This window comes from Lagopus leucura, unplaced genomic scaffold (genome assembly GCF_019238085.1).
Source record: "Lagopus leucura isolate 7727_CA_CO unplaced genomic scaffold, USGS_WTPT01 Super-Scaffold_100096, whole genome shotgun sequence".
Lineage (NCBI taxonomy): Eukaryota > Metazoa > Chordata > Aves > Galliformes > Phasianidae > Lagopus > Lagopus leucura.
This window is the reverse complement of record NW_024962322.1, coordinates 139,932-160,544: the sequence shown is the minus strand read 5'-3', so window position 1 is coordinate 160,544 and position 20,613 is coordinate 139,932. Positions and strand designations below refer to the sequence as shown.

The 20,613-nt window shown below is 49.2% G+C and overlaps 2 protein-coding genes across 11 annotated transcripts in view; both read left to right on the top strand.

The window, feature by feature from the left end:
• ASXL2 (ASXL transcriptional regulator 2) overlaps positions 1-13,191 on the top strand; it is a 91,788-nt gene extending 78,597 nt beyond the window's left edge. For all 3 annotated transcript variants that reach the window (XM_042887627.1, XM_042887626.1, XM_042887625.1), the window contains 3 exons: positions 840-945; positions 1,622-2,333; positions 3,867-13,191. In XM_042887627.1, the coding sequence (XP_042743561.1) occupies positions 840-945; positions 1,622-2,333; positions 3,867-6,233 (3,185 nt within the window). In that variant the 3' untranslated portion in view covers positions 6,234-13,191. The remainder of the gene's footprint in view (positions 1-839; positions 946-1,621; positions 2,334-3,866) is intronic.
• A 3,732-nt stretch (positions 13,192-16,923) lies between these two features.
• DTNB (dystrobrevin beta) overlaps positions 16,924-20,613 on the top strand; it is a 140,453-nt gene continuing 136,763 nt past the window's right edge. For all 8 annotated transcript variants that reach the window (XR_006181676.1, XR_006181675.1, XM_042887630.1 and 5 more), the window contains exons 1-2: positions 16,924-16,974; positions 17,351-17,420. The gene's annotated coding sequence lies outside the window, so the exon portion shown is untranslated. The remainder of the gene's footprint in view (positions 16,975-17,350; positions 17,421-20,613) is intronic.

Below are 20,613 nucleotides of genomic sequence, written 5' to 3'. Positions count from 1 at the left end.
AGGCAAATGTTGCACTCACCTTCAAAAAGCACCAGAAAGGTCATTAGAGAAAATGCAAATCTGGTCAGTCTCAGTTTCATCGTGGTGCCAGCCCTCTTGGAGGACATTCCTGGGTGTGTGAAGGAGAAGGTGATTGCGAACACTCAGCAAGGATTCATTTCTTGCCTGCTTGGCTTGAGTGCCTAAAAAAGCCCTGAATTTGTGAATAAGCAGAGATCAGTAGGTGTCGTTCACATCAACATAAGCAAAGCTTTTTGGCACAGCTGCCCAGGGAGGTGGTGGGGTCACCAAACCTGGAGGTGTTCCAGAACCATGGGGATGTGGCACTGAGGTGGGCAGTGGGATGGTGGGGTGGGTTGGGAATCTTAGAGGTCTTTTCCAACCCGAATGATTCCCTGATTCTATATCTTGTCTCCCACAGTATTCTGGTATCCAACCTGCAACGTTAGGGTGTAGGTGACTTCATAGCCACCTGAGAGAGCAGCTTATGGGGTTTGTGGTTCACACCTGGATGCTGGTAGCACATGGAGCACACGGGTCTGTGTCGGCACCCCACACATTTACTGTCTGTCAGTGACACAGGGGCAGTTTGCAGGGGACACCAGATAGCGGGCACCAGTTGATGTGCTTGAGGGCAGTTGCCATCCAGCAGAATCCAGCAAAACAGGCAGCAGAGGAATACCTTGCAGCTCAGGAGAAGTGTAGGGCTGCACTGTCAAAAGCTGTGGAGGGCTTCTGTGAGACAGGACGGTCATCTGCAAGCATGAGGGCTCCTGTGGTTATCCTAATTCACTTTATCCATAGCTTGTTTTGCACATGTCCCTTATTGCATTTTGCAGGTGAGTTCACACCAGAAATGCAGCTGAGAATACGTCAAGAAATAGAAAAGGAAAAGAAGGTTGAGCTGTGGAAGGAACATTTTTTTGAAAGCTACTACGGCCAAAGGTAAGGACCTGCAGCATCTTTTTTACCCCCAACACTGCCTCTCTGGACACACTTATTCCTAGGGATTTCGTGTGCTGCCCACCAGTAGACATTACCTTTTATCAAACCTCAACAAGATGTAGCTTCATTAGATTCCCAACTTGTTCGTTTCTTGTGTAAATAAGGATGGATGCAGAGGACAGGCAGTGTTGGTTCTAAGCAAAGGGTACGTCAGTGGTTCTGCTGCTGGCCATGTTCTTCTGGAAAAAATTGGGGGATGCTTTTCGGGAGCCCAGAGTCCATTTCAGCAAATGTCACCATATGAGCTGACGTCAGATGCAAGCTGTGTGGGACATTTTGCATATGGCAGATAGGCCTGCAGGGACAAGGAAAGGAAATGTTTACTGTTGGCCAAATTCTTTTGGTTTGCAGCTTGGAAAATGAGTATCTGGGCAGAGGACTACATCTAATGCGTGCTCCACGTATTTTGTTTAGCTGGTTTTAAACATTGCTATTAAGTTCTGTTTCGTTTGGAAGCACTAACAGTAGTGAAGGATTTCAAAGATCATGGCATAAAATCAGTAAGAGTTACATTTACTTTGGGTATGGTGTTTAGACAGCCCTCTTTGTTTTTGTAAGGATAGCGTGCTTCTTGCAAGAATGTTTCACAAAACAAAAATTCTACTTTTCTTGTTAGTTCTGGATTAAGTCCTGAAGAGTCTGAGAGACTGACAGCCAACACCAGCGCTGATGACGTAGAGACTGAAAAGCCAGCAGCAGAACAGCCAAAATGCATGCCAGTCAAAGAGGAGATCAATTCTCCATTGGAGTCTAAAGCACAAGTGGTCCAGGAAGCACCCGCAGTGAGAAAAGGAGTAGAGGAAAGAAGAGGAGAGGAGAGGAGAGAAGAGATGCAGCCCAAAGCAGCCAAACCTGTCGAGGCCTCGGTTTCCCCGGCTGGGTGTGCAGCGAAGCCCAGCGACCCCCAAATCCAAGAGAGAATCCAAGGAGAACCCATCCAAGAGAAACCACAGCCTGCAGTGAGCCAGAAGCTGGAAGAAGAGAGGAAGCACGCTGCATCAAAGGAAGTGAAGGAGGCTGTGCGTGCCCCGGTCTTGGCCCCAAGCAAACCAAAGAGCCCTGAAGCAGGTGAAGCAGCAGCGAAGGTCGCCGAAAGTCCTGTGGTCGCCCCGCCGACGCCAGAAAAGAAACCCCCTGTGAATGAAGAAATGGAGGTCAGTGTGGAAGGCCATAAGAGGAAGTCGGAGAGCGGTGAAGAAGCTCTGACCACACCTGAGAAGAAGCCGCGCATTGCGGAGAAGTGCCAGCAGCAGCAGCCGGCGTTTCGTGGCCAAATGCAGTCCTTTCCTGCTGCCGGGCCCCCGGTGCCACGCGTGCCCCCGCTCAAGGTAAGGAGAAGGGAAGGCAGATCCACACAGTGGGTTCGTGTTGGTCAGCTGGTCGTGTTGGTCATGCTGGGTCAGCTCCGTTCTGGCTTATGTTGCCTGCTTATTGCGGTGATGGAAGTGTTTGATCCAAAAATGCAAAGCTTAGCTGTTTGCTAAAGGAATGGAGTTGAGTGAAGTCTCCTGTACACGCACATCTGTTACAAGACCTGCTCAACCAGGAGCTGCAGCAATTGCAGGACCGAAATCACAAAGGGAGCTGCAGCCCAAGAGCACAAAGAACTTTGTAGGTGTATCCGCACTGGTACAAGAATGGGTCTAGAAAGAATGCTGTCAGCAGTTTGCTCTACTGTATCAAGTCCAGAAAGTAAACTATTCGCCTGTGTTAAAACCAAGTCAAAAAATGATGTGGTTGTCATTAATACTGAATGCAGTGAAGTATCAGACTGGGTAGCAGAGGGCTGTTTTAGGGAAAGCCCTTTATCTGCTGATTCTTAGTAGGAATCTACATATGAAAAGATGACGTGGTTTTCAGTGATCACAGGCATGGATTGATGGTTGGAATGGATTGTCTTATTGGTCTTTCCAACCTTTACGATCCTGTGATTCTGTAAGTTAAGCAGTGAATTACCAGAAAGGAAAACAGAAACAAATTGTGACAGTGACAGAAGGGTTGCAGACTTTGGCCTGAGCAGTGCTGTTCTCTTGTACCTCAGATGTAGGCCATAGGAAACACACCTGCTATTGAGCTTACAGGAAATTCCCAACTCAGCTCCCTTGTTTGGGGCCTTAGGCAGAAACTGTGCATGGAAAACAATTCAATTGCTCTATTTCTGTATGTTCTAAGAATTCTAATCTCTTATTAAGTTTAGAAGGTAACTGGGTGAAATGGATGTGTGAAAACAAATGTGACTTCAAAGGATACGAGCTTAAGTCGTTACAGATGAGAGAAAAGCAGCACTGTGAGTGCACTGATCTCATCATTTCCATTTTAGAAAGAAAGGGCGGTCACACATAAAGTGTACTGCAAAGTTGAGGGGAGTGGAGTGCATGTGTTAGAAGACAGGACTAAAATTTGGCATTTTATGTGAAGGTACACAGTAGAGGATTAATTGTTTATAGAAGGACACCAAGGAGTGAAACGTAGACATGCAGGGGTAGCAGAGTAATTCACAGATGTACAAATGGATGTAAGTTGCACACGTGTCATGTTAAGCATGAAACCTACACTAAGGGATGAGAGGTGTTGAATTTTGGTCGCTTTTGATTGAGCTCAGTAGGCTGTGTAATGATGGAGCGTGGTGGAACAGCCTGTACCTGCACGGGAAGAGCTTCCAGCCTGAGTTAATGAGGTGATACCAGACCCAAAACAGGCGTGCCAGGCATCAAAAGGATGCGGACCTTCTTCTCTGTATTCTTCTCAAGTGAGAATTCCAAAAGCATTTATCTAAAACTCCAACCGTAAACACTTCTGTCCTTAATGATGCGGGTTAAACATTCCCTGTGTATCAACTCCACTTTTCTCCTCTCTTTCAGATTCCCGTTTCCCGAATCTCCCCCATGCCATTTCCTGCGGGCCAGGTCTCTCCCAGGGTACGTTTCCCAGCCTCCCTCATCAGTCCGGCCAGAACAGGGGCCAGAACCTTGGCGGACATCAAGGCCAAAGCCCAGCAGGTCAGGGCTCAGAGGGCAGCGGCTGCAGCAGCCGCCGCCGCCGCTTCTTCGGGGGGAGCAGTGCCAGGGCCAGGCCCCGGCGGGGGCCCAGCGGGCGGCGGAGGGACGGGTAACACAGCGACGAGTGGAGCCGGCGAAACTGGAACGCGAGGAAACGCACTGGAACTGGCAGGAACTGGAAGCGGGGGAGGTTCGAGAAGGTTTCTTCCACGCTGCCCAGGGACCCATTCCCCAATGGAGACTCAGGAGCAGCCGGCAACCCCCAGTCTTTCTAGAGCACAACTACAGCAAACTTCCACGTTGCAATCCAGAAGCGCAGCTGGCAATGCAGGCACCAACTGCTCCTCCCCAGCGGTATCAGCGATTGAGCAAATCGGCAGAATCAAACAGAGCCCCCCAAACGTGGCTGTAAATCAGGTTTCGGGCTCCTCGTGTGCTGGTGGCTGTGACAAACAAGAGAAAGCACCTTCTGCTCCAGCAGGTCCCGGCCAGGCCTGCGGGGCATCAACTGTCAGGGATGGAACAACTTGTGTCACCGTGTCGTCAGCAGACAGCAGTGCCAACATCACCAAGGTAACACCTGCAGCCTTAGGAGGGACCAGCTCAGAGGTCCCCAAAGGCACATCTCCTTCCCCTCTGATGCCTTTGCTGACCCCCACTAGCTCAGAAGCCCAGGCTGGAGGTGCGGTGGTGTCAGCTCCATCTGCCCCATGCTCCATCACCTTGTCAGCAGCACCTAGCCTTAAAACCCATCCGAGTTCAAGCGGGGCCCTCCCAAAAGCAAACTCCAGTATTCCTGCCAACAACCCTTTAGTCACCCAACTTCTTCAAGGCAAGAGCGTCCCCCTGGAGCAAATCCTGCCGAAGCCTCTCACCAAAGCAGAAATGAAAACTGTCCCATTAGCTTCTAATGAAGAGAAAGGGGCAGCAATTGTAGCAGGGAGTGGTGCTGGAGCCGAGGGCGGTGAAAGGCAGTCGGGGTTATCCCCACAGCAGCTCGGGAAGATCTTTTGCCAGAGCAGGCCTCTGCCTCACATTCCAAGGACATTTGTGCTCCCTGCAGGAAAGGAGCCCAGTGCTGACCAGCACCCAGAGGCGCTCAGTAAAACAACGCAGGAGCAGATCCTTCAGACGCTCATCAAGAGGGTCCAGAGGCAGAATTTGCTCCCGGTCCTTCAGCCATCCCAAGTGAACCTCGCGCACTCAGGTTTCCAGCTAGAAAACAGCTCCACCAGCCAGAGATTTGTGCTGGGTTTCATGGGCAGAAGGACATCCAAACCCGCTATGTCTGGTCATTATCTGCTCAACATTTCCACCTACGGCCGTGGTTCGGAGAGTTTGAGGAGAGGCTTCTCCTTGAACCCTGAAACCCGCTCGTGTCTGAACAGCCCAGCCAGTGGTCCAAAAGCAGAATTTGGGGAGTGTGAGGAGATGGCTGGCCATGGCAGCAGCAGCGAGGAAGGAGATGCGGATGATGAGAGCACTGGTGATGAACGCGAGCATGTCAGCGTGAAAGAGGAGCCCCAGGCTTTCCAGGTGGCTGCTCCATGTGAAAAAGAACAGGTATCACACGGTGCAAATTCCTCAGATTACAGCATCCTTGCTAAAAAGGGGATGAAGACGGAAGCGGCCGTGTCTCAGCAGGCAGCCGGCAGCAGGGAGAACATTCAGGAGTTGGATGGAACGGCGTTAGCACGAGATTTTATTCAGGCCGCTCAAGAGCAAATGGTGCACACAATGAAGGGAAAAACGCACAGCAGCCCTGAGCTCTTCAGCTCTTCTGCACCGTCCTCAGACTCTGCGCAGCCACAGCTTCCCCAGCTTTCTCACCCCCACCCTCCGAAGCTGGGAGGAGATGCTGCGGCAGCGCAGCTCATCGGGCCCAGCTACAGCGGCACAATAAACGTCTCCACCTCCCCAGACGTGAACCAGGGCTCTCTCATGAGCGGGCTCTCCGAGTGCAATCAGTTGTCCAGTAGCATGGGGAACGTCATGTCCTTCTCTGTGACTGTAACCACCATTCCCACCAGCCAAGCCATGAACTCTGGCAGCCACGGCCAGACCATCCCGGTTCAGGCCTTTGCTGAAGACAGCAGCATGGAGGACTCCCCTTCCAAGTGTTACTGCAGGTTGAAAGCCATGATCATGTGCAAGGGCTGCGGTGCCTTCTGCCATGATGACTGCATTGGCCCCTCTAAGCTCTGTGTCTCCTGCCTGGTTGTGCGGTAACCGGGACGTGACGTGGGAAGAGGAAGGCTCCGTGTTGGGTTTGCTTTTGGAAGTACATTGGGAAGAAACAGGAAATTTACTGCCTTGCACAAGAGACACGTTACTGAATCAGGAATACAGAGTAGAGTTCTTCTTTCATTAAAGAAAGAGCACCTTCTTGTACAGTGAGTCTAAATTGAGCTCAACTACGTGAATTGTGACAAGAGTTTGCACTTAAGGAATTATGTAAATATGTCACGTTATTTTGTTTAAAAATATTTTTTCAATCTTTTAGGAGATAGCGTTTGACTTGTACTGCAGTTCCATTAACCCTAGCCTGCTATCCAGCGCGTTTGCTGAGCTCTGCTCTAGATGGGGTAACAATCCCCCAACGAAACCTCAGCTGTTGGTCTTCTCTTGGCAAGGAGAGGAGCCAGGCAATCAAGGCACGAAATGTCTGTGCTGACAGAGCCCCGCAGCCCCTCAGCGGGCTGCTGGGTTGCTCTGAACTTCAGATTGATCAGAATTGGAAGCCGCTGACGTTCATCACCCATGGCATGGCCGTTCCCAGAAGGCCATGCTGGGTTGTGCAATATTGGCTGGTGGTTTTGATTGCATATCCTCTCCTTTCCAAGGAGTCAGTTGCAGTAACCTCATTTTAAGGGTGGTAATATCTTGGTTTGCTGCTGAAAAAGGCAACTCTACTAACCATAGGATACCAGAATTTAAATCACTAAACCAACTCAGTAACTGTGATGATCGGTCATCCCAGGAACCATTTAAAGCAGAGATCACAAAGATGTGCTGAACTGCATTTCATTTCCGGACTGTCAGGACTCGGCAGAAACCTGCTTTATTAGGCATTATTTCAAGTGAGCTGGAAGGTGCCATCCCCACCATTGAGAACCATCACAGCACATTATGCAAGTGAAGTGCACTAAATGTCACCCTCTGTCCTACTGTTTTCTAGGAAGCTTACTGTGGCTCATTAAAAACTCCACGTAGTCAGACTTCTCTCATTTCTATAGATTTTATATTAAGCTAAGAGTGGAAAACAAGCCTCTCGTTGGGCCTCACTGGTGTCTGGGCATCGCCATGTCTTTGAAAAACCAAATTGCCCCAACTGCTGGTTGCGGCCCGTTGTGGCCCAGTGCCGGTGTTCGCAATCCGTTCTTTCCAATCAATCCAAATTAACAGTTACAAACTGGTACTATATGGTACTCAACAACTGTAATTTTCCACAGGCTGGCTGATAGAGCATACTCCAGTCTGCATTCTGATGCAGTGCAATGAGCATGCATCGCATGGAGGAGCTGTAGGTTACTTCTCTTCCCAGAAAACGTCAGGTTCACATCCAGTCCCATGTTGTCACTGTTGGGGGAGGGAGGGGGGCCATATGAGATCTTGGTCAGGTAACAAATCCATGTATCTTTTTGATGGAAAAGCACTGAATTCACTTTGAATCCAAAGGCCTTTTTAAGATGAAGCAATATTAACGAAAGAGGTGACGGCTGTTTTACGAGCTGGGGTCCGAAAGCCTTTTTCCTTCTTTCCATTTGACTGCACTGCTGCTTTCCCCGTTTCCCACATGTGGGAGCACTGAGTGTTTCTGCAGGGAGAGTAATGATAAAGAGAGTTGCAGGCTTAATCACTTGGCAGAGAAATGTTTCCTTCCCTGTCCAACAGAGCGTGGTATCCTCCAACGCAGGATCAGCACGTCCTGGGATTTGATTTGCTCACCATACATTGACTGGGGACCCCTGCTTTCTAACTCCACATCACTCCTTAGGCATCCAACGGTGGAAGGGATTTAACTATAGGAGTACAGCCAGGGTTGGTTTTTTTTTGAAACCACTTAAATCTCAAAAAAAAATTAGCCCTGGTTGTTCTGTTGTGCTGCACAAGCGTTGGCCACGGCTGTAGCCCCATGGCTTCGGGAGCCCACCAGAGGGACGGCTGCTTCTCTGGGCTGGCTGCTATGGAAGCACTGACTTGGCCACCTCGCTGCCCGCATCCCTCCTTCCTTTCCAATGGGCATCTCTCCATCGTTGGAATTCGCAGGGCGCTGTGAAGGAGGTCCATGTGGCACCCCGGGCAGAGTAGCATCTTCCCTTGCCTTGTTAACTCGAGCCCTGAAGGGAAGCGTTACGGCCATGCGATCCTCCGTGAGACACATTAATTCCCTTGTAATGCAGATCCCCCAGCATAACCCAGCCTGAAGGCTGTAGCTAGTTACAAAAGAAACTGAAAAAGTCACTTCTGCCTCAAATAAAAGCCAGGAGGTTTTGCTGGCGAAATGGGATCGATTCTGTTCACGCCTCAACATTCATCAATAACTCTTCATAGCCAACAAGGCTGCTGCAGACAGGGAAGGGGAGGTGCTGAGGGAGCAGCACACATTGCTGCCTTGTGTGAGCATCCACACGTTCTCAGCATTACCTAAAGCCACCCCGACCCCCCCTGCAGCTCCAGCTCCTCGCTGCCTTTATGTTTGGCAGGAGTTCCTCTGCAGCACACAGTTGGGTTTCTGCAACACGTACAGCAATAGGAACCGAGTGGAGCTGGGCCAGGTTTGGGCACAGGGTGGCCACTGGGATATGTGGGGCTGCCAGGCTGGATGGGAAATGCGGGCATCTCATGCCACGACTTGGCAACGCTTACAAGCGTTCAGTGCCTTAGTTCTATTTTAACAGAGGAGCGCTTTTCCTGGGCTACTTCTGCTCTATTCCTTTTTCAGACAGTAAATTCTTTTCCCTGCTTGTCTTTGGTTTTACCATACGCTACGAGCTACTAGGTGGAACCCGATGGAGTAACGTCCACAGGATTGCAGGAGGGCATGAAGCAGTCAGGAAGTGATTAGGAATAACAGAGCTCAGTATAATAACCAACAGAAGCACAGGTCTGCCTGAAGCCTTGAAAGCTTTGCATGTTTCACAGTGCTGGTTGTTGAACAACGTGATCTAGAAAGGGAACATCCTGCAGCCCGTGTAGCAGTGCTCCCTGCTGGCCTCACCTGTGTTAAACATAGTTTAAAACAGCAGACTTTGGAGCCCAGATATTAAGTAATGGCATTCTGTAGGAAATGCCATCGTTTTGCTGGGCACGGTAATGATGAGGTGATGGTTGGATTTGATATCATAGAGGTCTTCTCCAACCTTAATGATTCTATGATTCTATAACAAATAAGATCTAATAGTAAATATTTTCCCAAGTCTAACATCAGACTCTTTGTGGCAGTAGAAGCAGCTTGAGTAGGAAGAGATGCTCAGGTTTATATTTTCCCTCTTGAGCCGCAATCCAAGTCCTGCAGCATGAGAACTAGAAATACAAACTGAGCAATGGAATTTAACTTTCCGGTGCAAAAAAGAACCCCGCCTTGTTGAAGCTGTTTTAATGGAGGAGTGAATGCAACTCCACAGATGAGCTAAGGCTGCGGGATACGGTTTGGTAGCACAGGGAAGGAAATTTGTTTGGAATTCTGATGCCCTTCTTAAATCAAAAGGAAAAGACCGAGGTGCTGAGCAGCTGCACGGTCAGTGGAGTTGTGTAGTGCATGGTGTTGGGTCACAGCTGGGAGGGGAGCCCTCAGGTTGGGACTGAGGGGGGACCTTCGTGTGCTTGGGCTGCGTCCTGCCCAACGGGAGCTGCCACGGTCAGGCAGGGCGCTTGCTCTTCTGTGCCAACCATGCCCAGTCCAGCGCTGGTTTTTGAGCTGCAGATCGGCTCCTGCTGAAGGAAATTTGGGGTTTTGTTCAGGGAAGTGCCCAGAAGACCAGTGGTCGCTGTGTGTTGGCTGCTTGAAGCCCTGCGGAGGCTCCTGTCTTCTCCTTGGGATGAACTCAGCTGTCCAAAGCCCCCGCCATGCAGTCGTGGCTGAGTCAGCCCAGGAGCGTGCTGGGCTCTGCCCAGGGCTCTCAGCTTCCCAAATCCCACTGTGGCTGTGCAGGAGGCTGCAGGGAGTCCCTCCGTGGGGTTGCCAGTTCCATCGGTGTGGCAACGGAGTCCAACCAGTGGAGCATCTCAGGCGCGTGCTGCGATCCCGACATCCGCAGTTCTGTTCCTTAACTGGGGTTGTTTGTTGTTTTTTTTTAATGCTATACATTTGATATAACTGAAGATCAATTTTAAGAGCTTACAGTAATATATTTTAAGTAATATATATTTTAGTATCTGTAAAAAACAAAAAAAAAAAAAGAAAAAAAAGACAAAGGATGATTTATGAACTAGATGAGCAGGGTATGGAGAGCGTGCAGTTTCTCAGCAAGGCCATGGAGTTTCACTGGCAGGAGAACTGGAAAGATTCCGTTTTGTCCATTGATGCAATAAATGTGGGAGTTCTTAAAGAGAAGAAATCCAATACTGTTTACCATGAGCTTTTCTGGTTTTGACAACAGGCCTGTAAACGCAGCTAGAAGATGCTGAACCTTTGTCTGTCTTTCGCCTTTTTAAAAGGGACTTAAATTGGAATAGAGGGTATGTACAGAAAAATCGAGTTGACACCATTTTAAAATGTATTTTTACACAAATAATATAGAAAAATCATATTTTACGTAAGAATTTTAAGTATTTGAAATATGTATATATATACTGTATGTACTTCATATATTCTTTATTTTACATTTACAGTGTATTAAAAAGTATTTGAGCTGGTTGGATTTGAGCATGTAATAATGTTAAAAGGGAAAAAAAGAAAAGAGGGAGGGAGGACACGAGGAGGGAGGCCGCAGGGAAAGCAGGAGTTCAGCACTGAAGGAGTCTGGAAGAGTTTTGCAGCTTCAGATGGAGCGTACAGAACCTTTTCAGTCCTGTGTCCTTTTGTGTTTCATCGGTGTCCGTTCCTTTTGCCTCACAGCCACCCAGCAGAACCCACGGTGAGGAGACAAGTTGAGGTGGATCCCTTCCATAAGCAATGCTACCTCCGTAGCCAGAGAGACACACTGGTCCAGAAGCTGCTCAACCAAATGAGAATCCGAAGCGGCTCGGTTTTGCTGTGCCATTGGAATGGTGATCAGTAGCTCAATTGCTGTGTGAGCACCTTAGGGTGCTGATGGGAAATTCAAACAACATACCAAAAATCCAACCATTTCAAGGGAGCACTGTCAAAGCAGATTGGTCTTGCTGTTTGTAGGAATTGGGGTGAAAGTCTCAGTGTGGGGGACGATACATCCTTGCAGCTATTGGGAGCAGAGTGAATCCATTTGGCTGCACTGGAATCCTCAAGATGTCCCCAGATGGCAGAGGCCACTACTGCCCATGCCAGGCTGGATGTGGCTCTGTGCAGCCTGGTCTGGTGGTTGGCAGCCCTGCTCTTAACAGGGGGTTGAAACTCGATGATCATTGTGGTCCTTTTCAACCCAGGCCATTCTACAATTCTATGGTAAGATTCTGTGGGGCGTCCCCTAAGGCAGGGACAAGCAGGGCATTGCAGCGTGCTCTGCAGGCTGAGATCTGCAGCCCACACAGCTGCTGGCCCCAATGCTGCACACAAATTTGCCATGGAGATGAGGGTAGAAATGGCTCCAGAGTGTCCCTGTCTTGTCCCATCTGTGCAGTGCCCGTTTGGGTTAGATGAATCTCCAGTGACATTTATACCACTCCTGCAACTCCTGTATATAAATTGGAGGTGATTAAAAGAAATCTCTGTTGCTGGGAGTTACAGCGAAGGTAACAATGTGGGCAAAGAAGAATGATTGACAAGTCAGGTTTTAAAGTACAAATCTGAGAACTGAAAAGGTGGGCAACTGGTATTTTTATACCACATCAGCTGTCATTGGAATCTCTTGGAAACCAGAGGATGGAACCCAGGATTTTGTCAAAATTTGCTGTCTGCACATTGGTGGGGTTTTCACTCTCAACAGCTGTACCCCACTGGTGGGTGTGCATGTAGGGGCTGTGCAGATGTGTATTTGTACAGGTACGTATCTGTACAGGTGTGCACGGCTGCATTGGCCACATGTACGTAGAAGACCAGCTCCACCTCAGCCTTGTGCTGCCATTACACCTTGGGATGTGAGATGGAATTAGGGCTGCTTTACATTTGTTTTCATATGTAAGATATATGGGGTAGACAAAATAAATACTAGTGGTGTATGTTTCGATCTGCTGCACTTTGACAAACAAACAACATTCCTTCTTCCCCTGGTACTGCTGCATCTCCCATTCCTCCCTACCCTGATTTCAACCCTACCCAGCCGGTCTCCTGTCCCGTTTGGTTAGCAGAGGCTGCACTGTGCATTGCTCAGGGCAGGGCTGTGCTCTTAGCCCACCTGTGGCTGTGATGTGGAAGGTGTTGTCCCATCGTCTCGAGTAGCAGGGACAGAGGTTCTGGGTACAATCCTTTACTGTGTGCCTGGAGGTGTGCAAGGGACGTGCCTGCCAGCAGTCCCCCTCGCTGATGGGTGGCAGCTCCCTTCCTTTGCCCTAAATGTGTGCAGCCACGAGTCCTCACCCTGCTCCTGTCTGCTTGAAAAGTCAAATTTCAGTTACAAATCCGGCAATTGAGAGGGAAAAAAAAGGGGGGGGATTAAGTAATGTAAGCTGTAGGCATTTAAAACCGTGTGGGCCCATTCCTGCAAAGGAGCAAGATGGCAGGGACAGATGGGTCTGTCGTGCTGCAGCTGTGCCTCTTGGCCAATGGTGTTCCCTCAACACGTTGTCCCTCATTTTGCTGTGTAAGCTTCCACCTTAGCTTCTCAGCAGCATCAAGAGGGATCAGAGGAGTGCTAAGAACGGCCAGTTTCTAACCTGTCACTTGATCTGTGCCCACAGGAGGTAGCACTTGGACAAGCAAAAGCCTGCCCCGTGGCTTCTGTCTGACTGCAGATTCCGTTCCTTTCCCTCTCGCTTCTTTTTGTCATGTAAAACTACCTGCTTTATAAATGAATGTAAAATTCCGTAGTTCTTCAGCACATGGGCAAATGTGTATTTTATCTTCATGTTTCATTTTATGTTAAATAAAAGGCGTATGGTTTTATGGCCATTAGTGCTGCTAATGTTGATTTTTCAGTGATTACCTTTTGTTGTTTCAAGGGACCCCCACGAACAGCAGTGAACTACGGTTCTTCAAACTGGAATCACTCAACAACTCAATGCAGTCAATGGGACTGAGGTGCCTGTGAATGCATAGGAAGCCTGGGACTGCTTCTCACTGAAATATTACAAGGCTAGATATAAGGATAAAGCCTTTTACGTGAGGATGGAGAGGCTCTGGAACAGAATACTTAATACTGTGGTTGACGCCCCATCCCTGGAGACTTTAAAGGCCAGGCTGGATCAGGCATTGGGCAACCTGACCTAGCTGTGATGTCCCTGTTCATTGCAAGGGAGTTGGACTAGATGGCCTTCAGAGGTCCATTCCAACTCTTTAATTCTCTATGGAAGGCTCTGGAAGTTTTGAAGTAAAATCTACCAGGAGAGGAAGCAACACAGTCTTGCCTAAGGTTTGTGCAGACTAATCCAGCGTAAGTGGTTTTCTGCTCAGAAAAAGTCAGGTGTCTCTTTAGTTACACAAATGGTGCAGGAAATTATGTGGAAAACTGGTAGCAAAGCTTGAGAAGATGAATATAAAATAAATAACTGGTTTAAAGGGCCTTAATATGGATAGGCCAGAAGCAGGAAATCACTTTGGGTGGAGGATTCTACTGAAGTGTCTCAGTCCAGCCATGAATCTTGAAGATTTTTATCAGTGATATCAGCACCAAAAGTCAGGAATGTCCCAAGAAAATGGACTGATAACACAGATTTAGGAAACCTCAGCAATGTGCACACAGACAAAATTGGTAATCTGCAACTCAAAGTGAAGCCCAACTGCACACGAAGGTGTCTGGGGGCAACAACACAGCCTGCTGCTCCAGGAGTGGGTGCACAGTAACCGGAGCTGATGGGATGAGCAGGACCTTGACATACTAATTAATAACATCTTGTAATTATAAGCTGTCAGTGTGATTTAGCTATGGGGAAGGAAAAACAAAAAGTCCAGTTTGTGTATTGCCAGCAGAGAGAAAACCAGTGCATTGTCCAAGGCAATGAAGCACTTACTGTGTGCCTCTGCTCCCCTGCGTTCACAAATGACTGCTTCAAACTGGAACAGATGTGCTAAAGGACTTCGAGGTGACCAGGAAAGGACAAATAAATCCCTGACAGGTAACAAAGAAGCCAAAAAGTGCAAGTTAAAGAACAGAAGCTACAAAGGGTATCGTGGTGCATCTCCACCAAAGCATTGGGCTTAGTGCTCTAGGGAGCATTGGATGGACCTGCTATCCTAAAGAATAGACTTCTAGAGTCCAAGCATTTTTAATGAGCAATTTAAATTACTCTTTTCATTGACTTGTTTGTGTTAGTGGTGATGTCACATCATCAGCACCACTTTTTCATCTGTTTTGTTCTAATCTTTAATGGTTGTATCTCATTATTACTGTACCATCTCAGTCCCACAGGGTTGGAAGGGACCTTTAAGATCATAGAATGATAGAATGGCCTGGGTTGAAAAGGAGCACAATGCTCATCCAGTTCCAACCCCCTGCTGTGTGCAGGGTCACCAACCAGCAGACCAGGCTGCCCAGAGCCACATCCAGCCTGGCCTTGAATGCCTGCAGGGATGGGGCATCCACAGCCTCCTTGGGCATCATCCAGTTCCAACCCCCTGCTACAGGCAGGGACACCTCCCACTACACCAGGTTACTTCTCGAGCTTTGTCTTCTCTGCTTTACTTCATGTAATTAATTAGTTGTTGCATTTTTTTATTAAAAGAATAAATAAATCTATAAGCCTTTGTTAGCCCCACTCAGGAAGGGAGGGGATGGACGCAACCCACAGTTAGGAAGTAGTGCAGCCCAAAATCTATGTATCGAGGGTTGCTGCCCAGAGAGGCTGTGGATGCCCCATCCATCCCTGGTGGTGTTCAAGGCCAGGTTGGATGGGGCCCTGGGCAGCCTGATCTGGTATGAAATGTGGAGGTTGGTGGCCCTGCTTGTGGCAGGGGGTTGGAGCTTCATGATCCTTGAGGTCCCTTCCAACCTGGGCCATTCTGTGTAATTCTGTGAAAGGCTGTCCCTAGAAATGCTATTGCTCCTATCTGGTTATCACCAACGAGTGCCCGTTTCCTAAGCAATCCGTGCCTTCCTACACTGGTTTTCCATCAGCTCTCCATGCAGCTCTTCAGAGTAATGAATCCGCTGTGCTAAGTGCCCTGGGAGGGAGCTGTACAGAGTCCATCCTGTTACATTTGGACATTTCATCTCTGTTTTAACTGAACGCTTTCAGTTTAATAATCATCATCTGGTTTGTTTTGTTCTCTGCCAATTTGAAAAAAAAAAAAAAAAAAAAAAAAAACAACCAAAAAAAACCCCAAAACTTGTGAGCGAAAGAAATGCTGCAGAATCAATGTCTAAATATAGAGGAGAAGCACACCCATGGCTCAAGCAAGGTAATTATCTTGTCACACCAGAAAGGAACAAAAAGGAGGCTGTTCCTCTCTCCTGATCTCAGCTTCTGCTTTATCTCAGTTGCTGTGTTGGCTGTTAAGTGGGGATACGTGTGAGATGGAGGAGCAGCTCGGGACACACAGCTGGAGGTACATCTATCTACATGTACGTATGTATTTTCAACCTTACCTTTTGCTTGTGCTTCTTTTGGGCTGATCTTGTTACAGCCAAATGAATTTAGACTTAGAGCCTTCAGACCTCTGAACACTGGGCACTGGGGTTGTGGGAGTTCAAGTGCATGAACGCGTAAATGCAGAAGTGCATTTGTTGTAGTGGTGAAGCATAGTTTTTTTCCAAATGGATTCACTGTTAACTCCACCTCAAGTTGAACAGAAAGACAATTTTCAGACCTGAAAACTGTAAATGAATTTTAAAGCACACATTGCCCCATCCTAGTTTTCAGTGGGGCAGTTAATCTTCTCCACTGAGGCTCTCGTGGTGCTGTGATTTTGTACCTCACCTTTCTGACAGCCAGCAGCTCCCATCTGTGCCGTATTTTGCATCATTCCGCTTTGAAGAAAGATTTTCCCTTGGAATGGCTCTGCTTGGAGTTTGCTGCCTCGGTGCTGGTGAGACCTCATGGCTGGTGGGCTGCTCCCTCTCCTGGGGTCTCTGTGGGTTAGGGTGGATGTCAGGGGAAGTTCTTTACAGAGAGTGGTGAGGTGCTGCAACAGCTGCCCAGAGAGGCTGTGGATGCCCCGTCCATCCCTGGAGGTGTTCAAGGCCAGGTTGGATGGGGCAGTTTGGTATTGCATGTGGAGGTTGGTGGCCCTGCCTGCAGCAGGGGCTGGAGCTTCATGATCCTTGAGGTCCCTTCCAGCCCCGCGCTGAGCTCAGCACGTTGAAAGCTCATCTTCAAGTCCCCTCAGCGCCCTGAGGAGCAGCGCTCACAGCTCACTGCGCCTGCGCCGCACAACGGGAGCGCGCGAAGCCTCGCCGGCTGTCGATTGGCTGGAGAGCACGAGCGCTCCCGAGGACGGAGAGCTCGTCTGATTGGCCGAGGGGCGGTGCGAACGCACGCACGTCCGCCGCCGGAGAAGCGTCCTCTCGACGATTGGCTGTGACGGCGAGGAGGCGGGGGGAGGCCGGAGGGCTCGATCATCCATTGGCTCACGGCGGCGGAGGGCGGGGTGGGATTGGCCGGAGGACGCGCGCCCCCGCGGAGGCGCCCGGCGATTGGCTGCGCGCCGCGAGGCGGCCGGGGACCGTTGGAGCGGGGACGCTGAGGCGGAGCGGCGGCCGCGGGCCGGGCGGAGCGGGGCGGCCATCCCGGGAGAGAGGTGCGCGGGCACAGCGGGGCCGCGGGCAGTCGCGGGAAGATCCGGGTTCTCCGTCGGGTTGGGGCTGCGCAATTAGCGGGGCGTAATTGGAGCGGGAGGAGCTCACGGCGCTCTCGGAGCCGAGAAGCGGGGCGGGCGGCGCGGTGCTTGGCTGCTGATAGACGCGGCTCGTCCCGCGCTCCGTGCCGGGTTCGGGTGGCAGCGCCCGGCCTTTTGGCACCGTACCGGCGGCCCTTCGTGCACCACCTTGGAGCCCTTCCTCTTTGCGTGCGACGAGAAGTTGAGTTTGAGCCCGAGCAAAAGAGCCGTGTGGTTTTTCACGCAGCTTGATGGTGTTTTGTTTTTTTCCTCGCGTGGTTGTTTGTCTGTTTTTCAGGTTGTCCCTTCGATGTTGGCAGAATTTGCTGAGGTGGGCGCTGCCCTGCGAGGCTCCGTGTGCCAGCCAGGTAATGCTGGGCTGGGTGTGCACGGCTGTGTCTGTGAGCTCATCCACAGCACAGCGCCCTTAGGGTTGGAAGGGACCCTTAAAGGTCCCGCTGAGCAGGGACACGCACAGCTCCATCAGCGCTCAGAGCCCACCCAATCTGACCTTGGCTGTCTGCAGGGATGTCACTGTCTCTCTGTACAACCCAATGGATGTGGAGAGCCACGCTGCTGTGCAGTGCTCCCTTTCTTCATTGATTGGTGAGCCCCAGATGGGCTGGGAGTCACTTTGCCAATGGTTTGTGTGCTGCTTGAGAACACTGACAGCAGCCAAGCCACTGCTGTGAGTTTGGTTAACAGCTGTGCAGTGCTGCCCTTTAAAAACGCTTTGTACTTTCAGGTTTCTTATTCGTGTTCCTGAAACTGAGTGTGCAGTGGGTCAGTTTCCTTGCTCTGCTTTAGGCTGCTGTGGCCGTCCAGGCAAAAAAAGTTCACATTCTCATTTCCACATTGGGAAATTTGAGAAATGTTGGCTTGAAGAATTACTCGGGTTGTTTTTTTTTCCTCCTGTCTTTCCTTGGTTTGCTTTTCCTTGGTTAGTGTGTGTGGTGCTCTACTGCAATGTGATATTACGAAGTAATATTTGGGCACCTCGACATTAAAGTGCTGGAGCAGATTCAAAGGGCAGCAAGGCTTGTGAAGAACTTGGAGAATATGGCCTACGAGGAGAGACTGAAGGAACTGGGGCTAGAGCAATCACCTGATTGCTCTCTTCCAATATCTGCAAGGTGCTTACAGCAGAGCGGGGCTGGTCTCTTCTCACTGGTGACAGGATGAGGGGAAATGGCCTCAAGTTGTGCCAGGGTCAATTTAGGTTGGATATCAGGAAACACTTCTTTACAGAAAGGGCTGTTAAGCACTGTAATAGGCTGCCCAGGGAGGTGGTTGAGTCACCATCCCTGGATGTGTTTAAAATCCGTTTGTTTGTGGTGCTCAGGGACGTGATTGAGCAGATGGTTGTTGGAGTTGGGCAGTACGGCTGGGTTGTGATTGGACTCAATGATCTTTAAGGTCTTTTCCAACCTGAGCGATTCTATGATTCTATAAAGTGCACTCAAAGGAATGAAGGTAACCCAGAAGCATCTGTTTGAGGCCATTGCTTTCTGTGTTTCCAAAGGATATTTTAGATTAGTGCAGAGTTTGGGTAAAAGGGTGTTACTGACCAGCAGCTAGTGAAGATGGAAAGCATTAACCGCTGCAGGGCAGTAATAGCAGTAATCTCTCATCAGAGCAAGTACTGTTAGCGAGGCTGGCTGTGGTCTGTGCTGCACTTTCTCCAAAGGTATTTGCCAGATTGCCCAGTTCACCTTATGATTCCAGCATCGTTCTTCTGAGCCTTGCAGTCCTGCTGTGCTTTTCTCTGCAGCTCCCAGAGGTAGCTGTCCCAGGCTGCTTTTGCCTTGACTGTACCATCCTGTTGCTTGAATCTTCCTTGGGATTCTGCTGCTTTTCTTGCAGAGGGTTCTTGTCTTCATTTTGCAGATCTATGAGAGCCCTATGAGCCCCCAGCTTGACTTGCTCATTACAGTCCTGTGTTGTTGGGAATGCAGATGCTGTGGTAGCAGTAGACACTCAGGATTGCCCCCAGCTCCTGCTTGCTTGCAGCAGGCTGCTGCTCCTCTTGCAGGCAGTTTGGAAAGGCAAACTCCTGCCGTCTGTGAGCTTTCTCATTCATCACGTTATTTATCAGTACTAACATGAATAACAATGGTGAACGGTATGGAAAACTTAGGTAGAAGCTGTGATGCAAAAAGAAGGGCTTTTGTGGCGTCACTGGTAAAACACAGGCTTTTTCAGTCAGCCTATATATACTGTGCACTCAGTACCACAGGGTGGCATTAAGATTGGCAGCTTCCAATTCCTCATAACGAGGATCCTTCAGGGAGGAGCTTCGTGCTTCCACTCATCTGCTAGCTGCTCTTCTTACAAGCTTTTTATTTCTCAAAGAAGGCTCTTTGCGTATCATTTCCCTTTAAAACTTCTTTTAAAAGGGAAGGGAACTCCCTTAGCACAGCTGTGGGCAGTCTGTAGGGTTGGTGCTGCCATTGCAGTTGCACAACACTTTGTGGTGTTAGGAAGGAGAGTTTTCCAGTCGGCAGAGTTCTCAGAGTTGCCCCCTGAGCACAGCTTGCTTCTCTTAGCATTATCACTGCTGCTTTTAACTTTGTGCTTTCAGGATTATTTGGTGATGAGGACTTGAATTTGTAACGCTTATGTTGAGTTATATTTTATGTTTTTTTTCTCTCAGTGCCAAAGAGAAATCATGATTGTAAAGTGTACATTTGGTTTAGTGTTTAAATAGGTTCCTACTGATAACCTGTGGCTAGGCTTAGCTTCGTGGCTCTCTTGCAGTCATGTGGGCTTTCAAGGCTCACCGAAAGGAATGGAAGTGTTTGAACCTCTCAGCTGTGCTAAAGCAATGCACATATGTAATAAAATGTGCTGATGAACCTTATAGGTAAACTTAATTTGGAAGATACAGGAAGGGGCTTTGTAATGTGCTATCTGTTGGGGAGCTTTTGCTGGCCAACTTATGTATTTAAAAATGAATGGAGTTGCAATCAATACCCACTTGTATCTCAGTTTTTAATAGTTTGAGTATATGAAGTAGGCATTATTAAACACTTAAAAAGTTATTAAAGGAAAGCATTTTTGTTCTTGGTCCATGTGCCCAACTTTTGTGCATCCTTCCCTTTTTGAAGGGTGCTTATAAAAAGGAGGGGGAATGGCTGTTTATGAGGGTGAATAGTGATAGGATAAGGGGGAATGGTTTTAAACTGAGACGGGGGGGTTTAGGTTGGATCTTAGGAGGAAGTTTTTCCCCCAGAGGGTGGTGAGGCACTGGAACAGGTTGCCCAAGGAGGCTGTGGATGCCCCATCCCTGCAGGCATTCAAGGCCAGGCTGGATGTGGCTCTGGGCAGCCTGGGCTGCTGGTTGGTGACCCTGCACATAGCAGGGGAGTTGAAACGAGATCATCATTGTGGTCCTTTTGAACCCAGGCCATTCTATGATTCTTCCCCTAACTTCTGGGGAGCTGATCTGACTGTACTGTCAGCTGTGTGCTGAAGCACGCAGTGCTGTCCTTAATAGCTTGTGGGTTTCCTGTTCGGCATGCTTCACATTTCCCTCTCTTCTGAAACTCTGTATGCAGATGT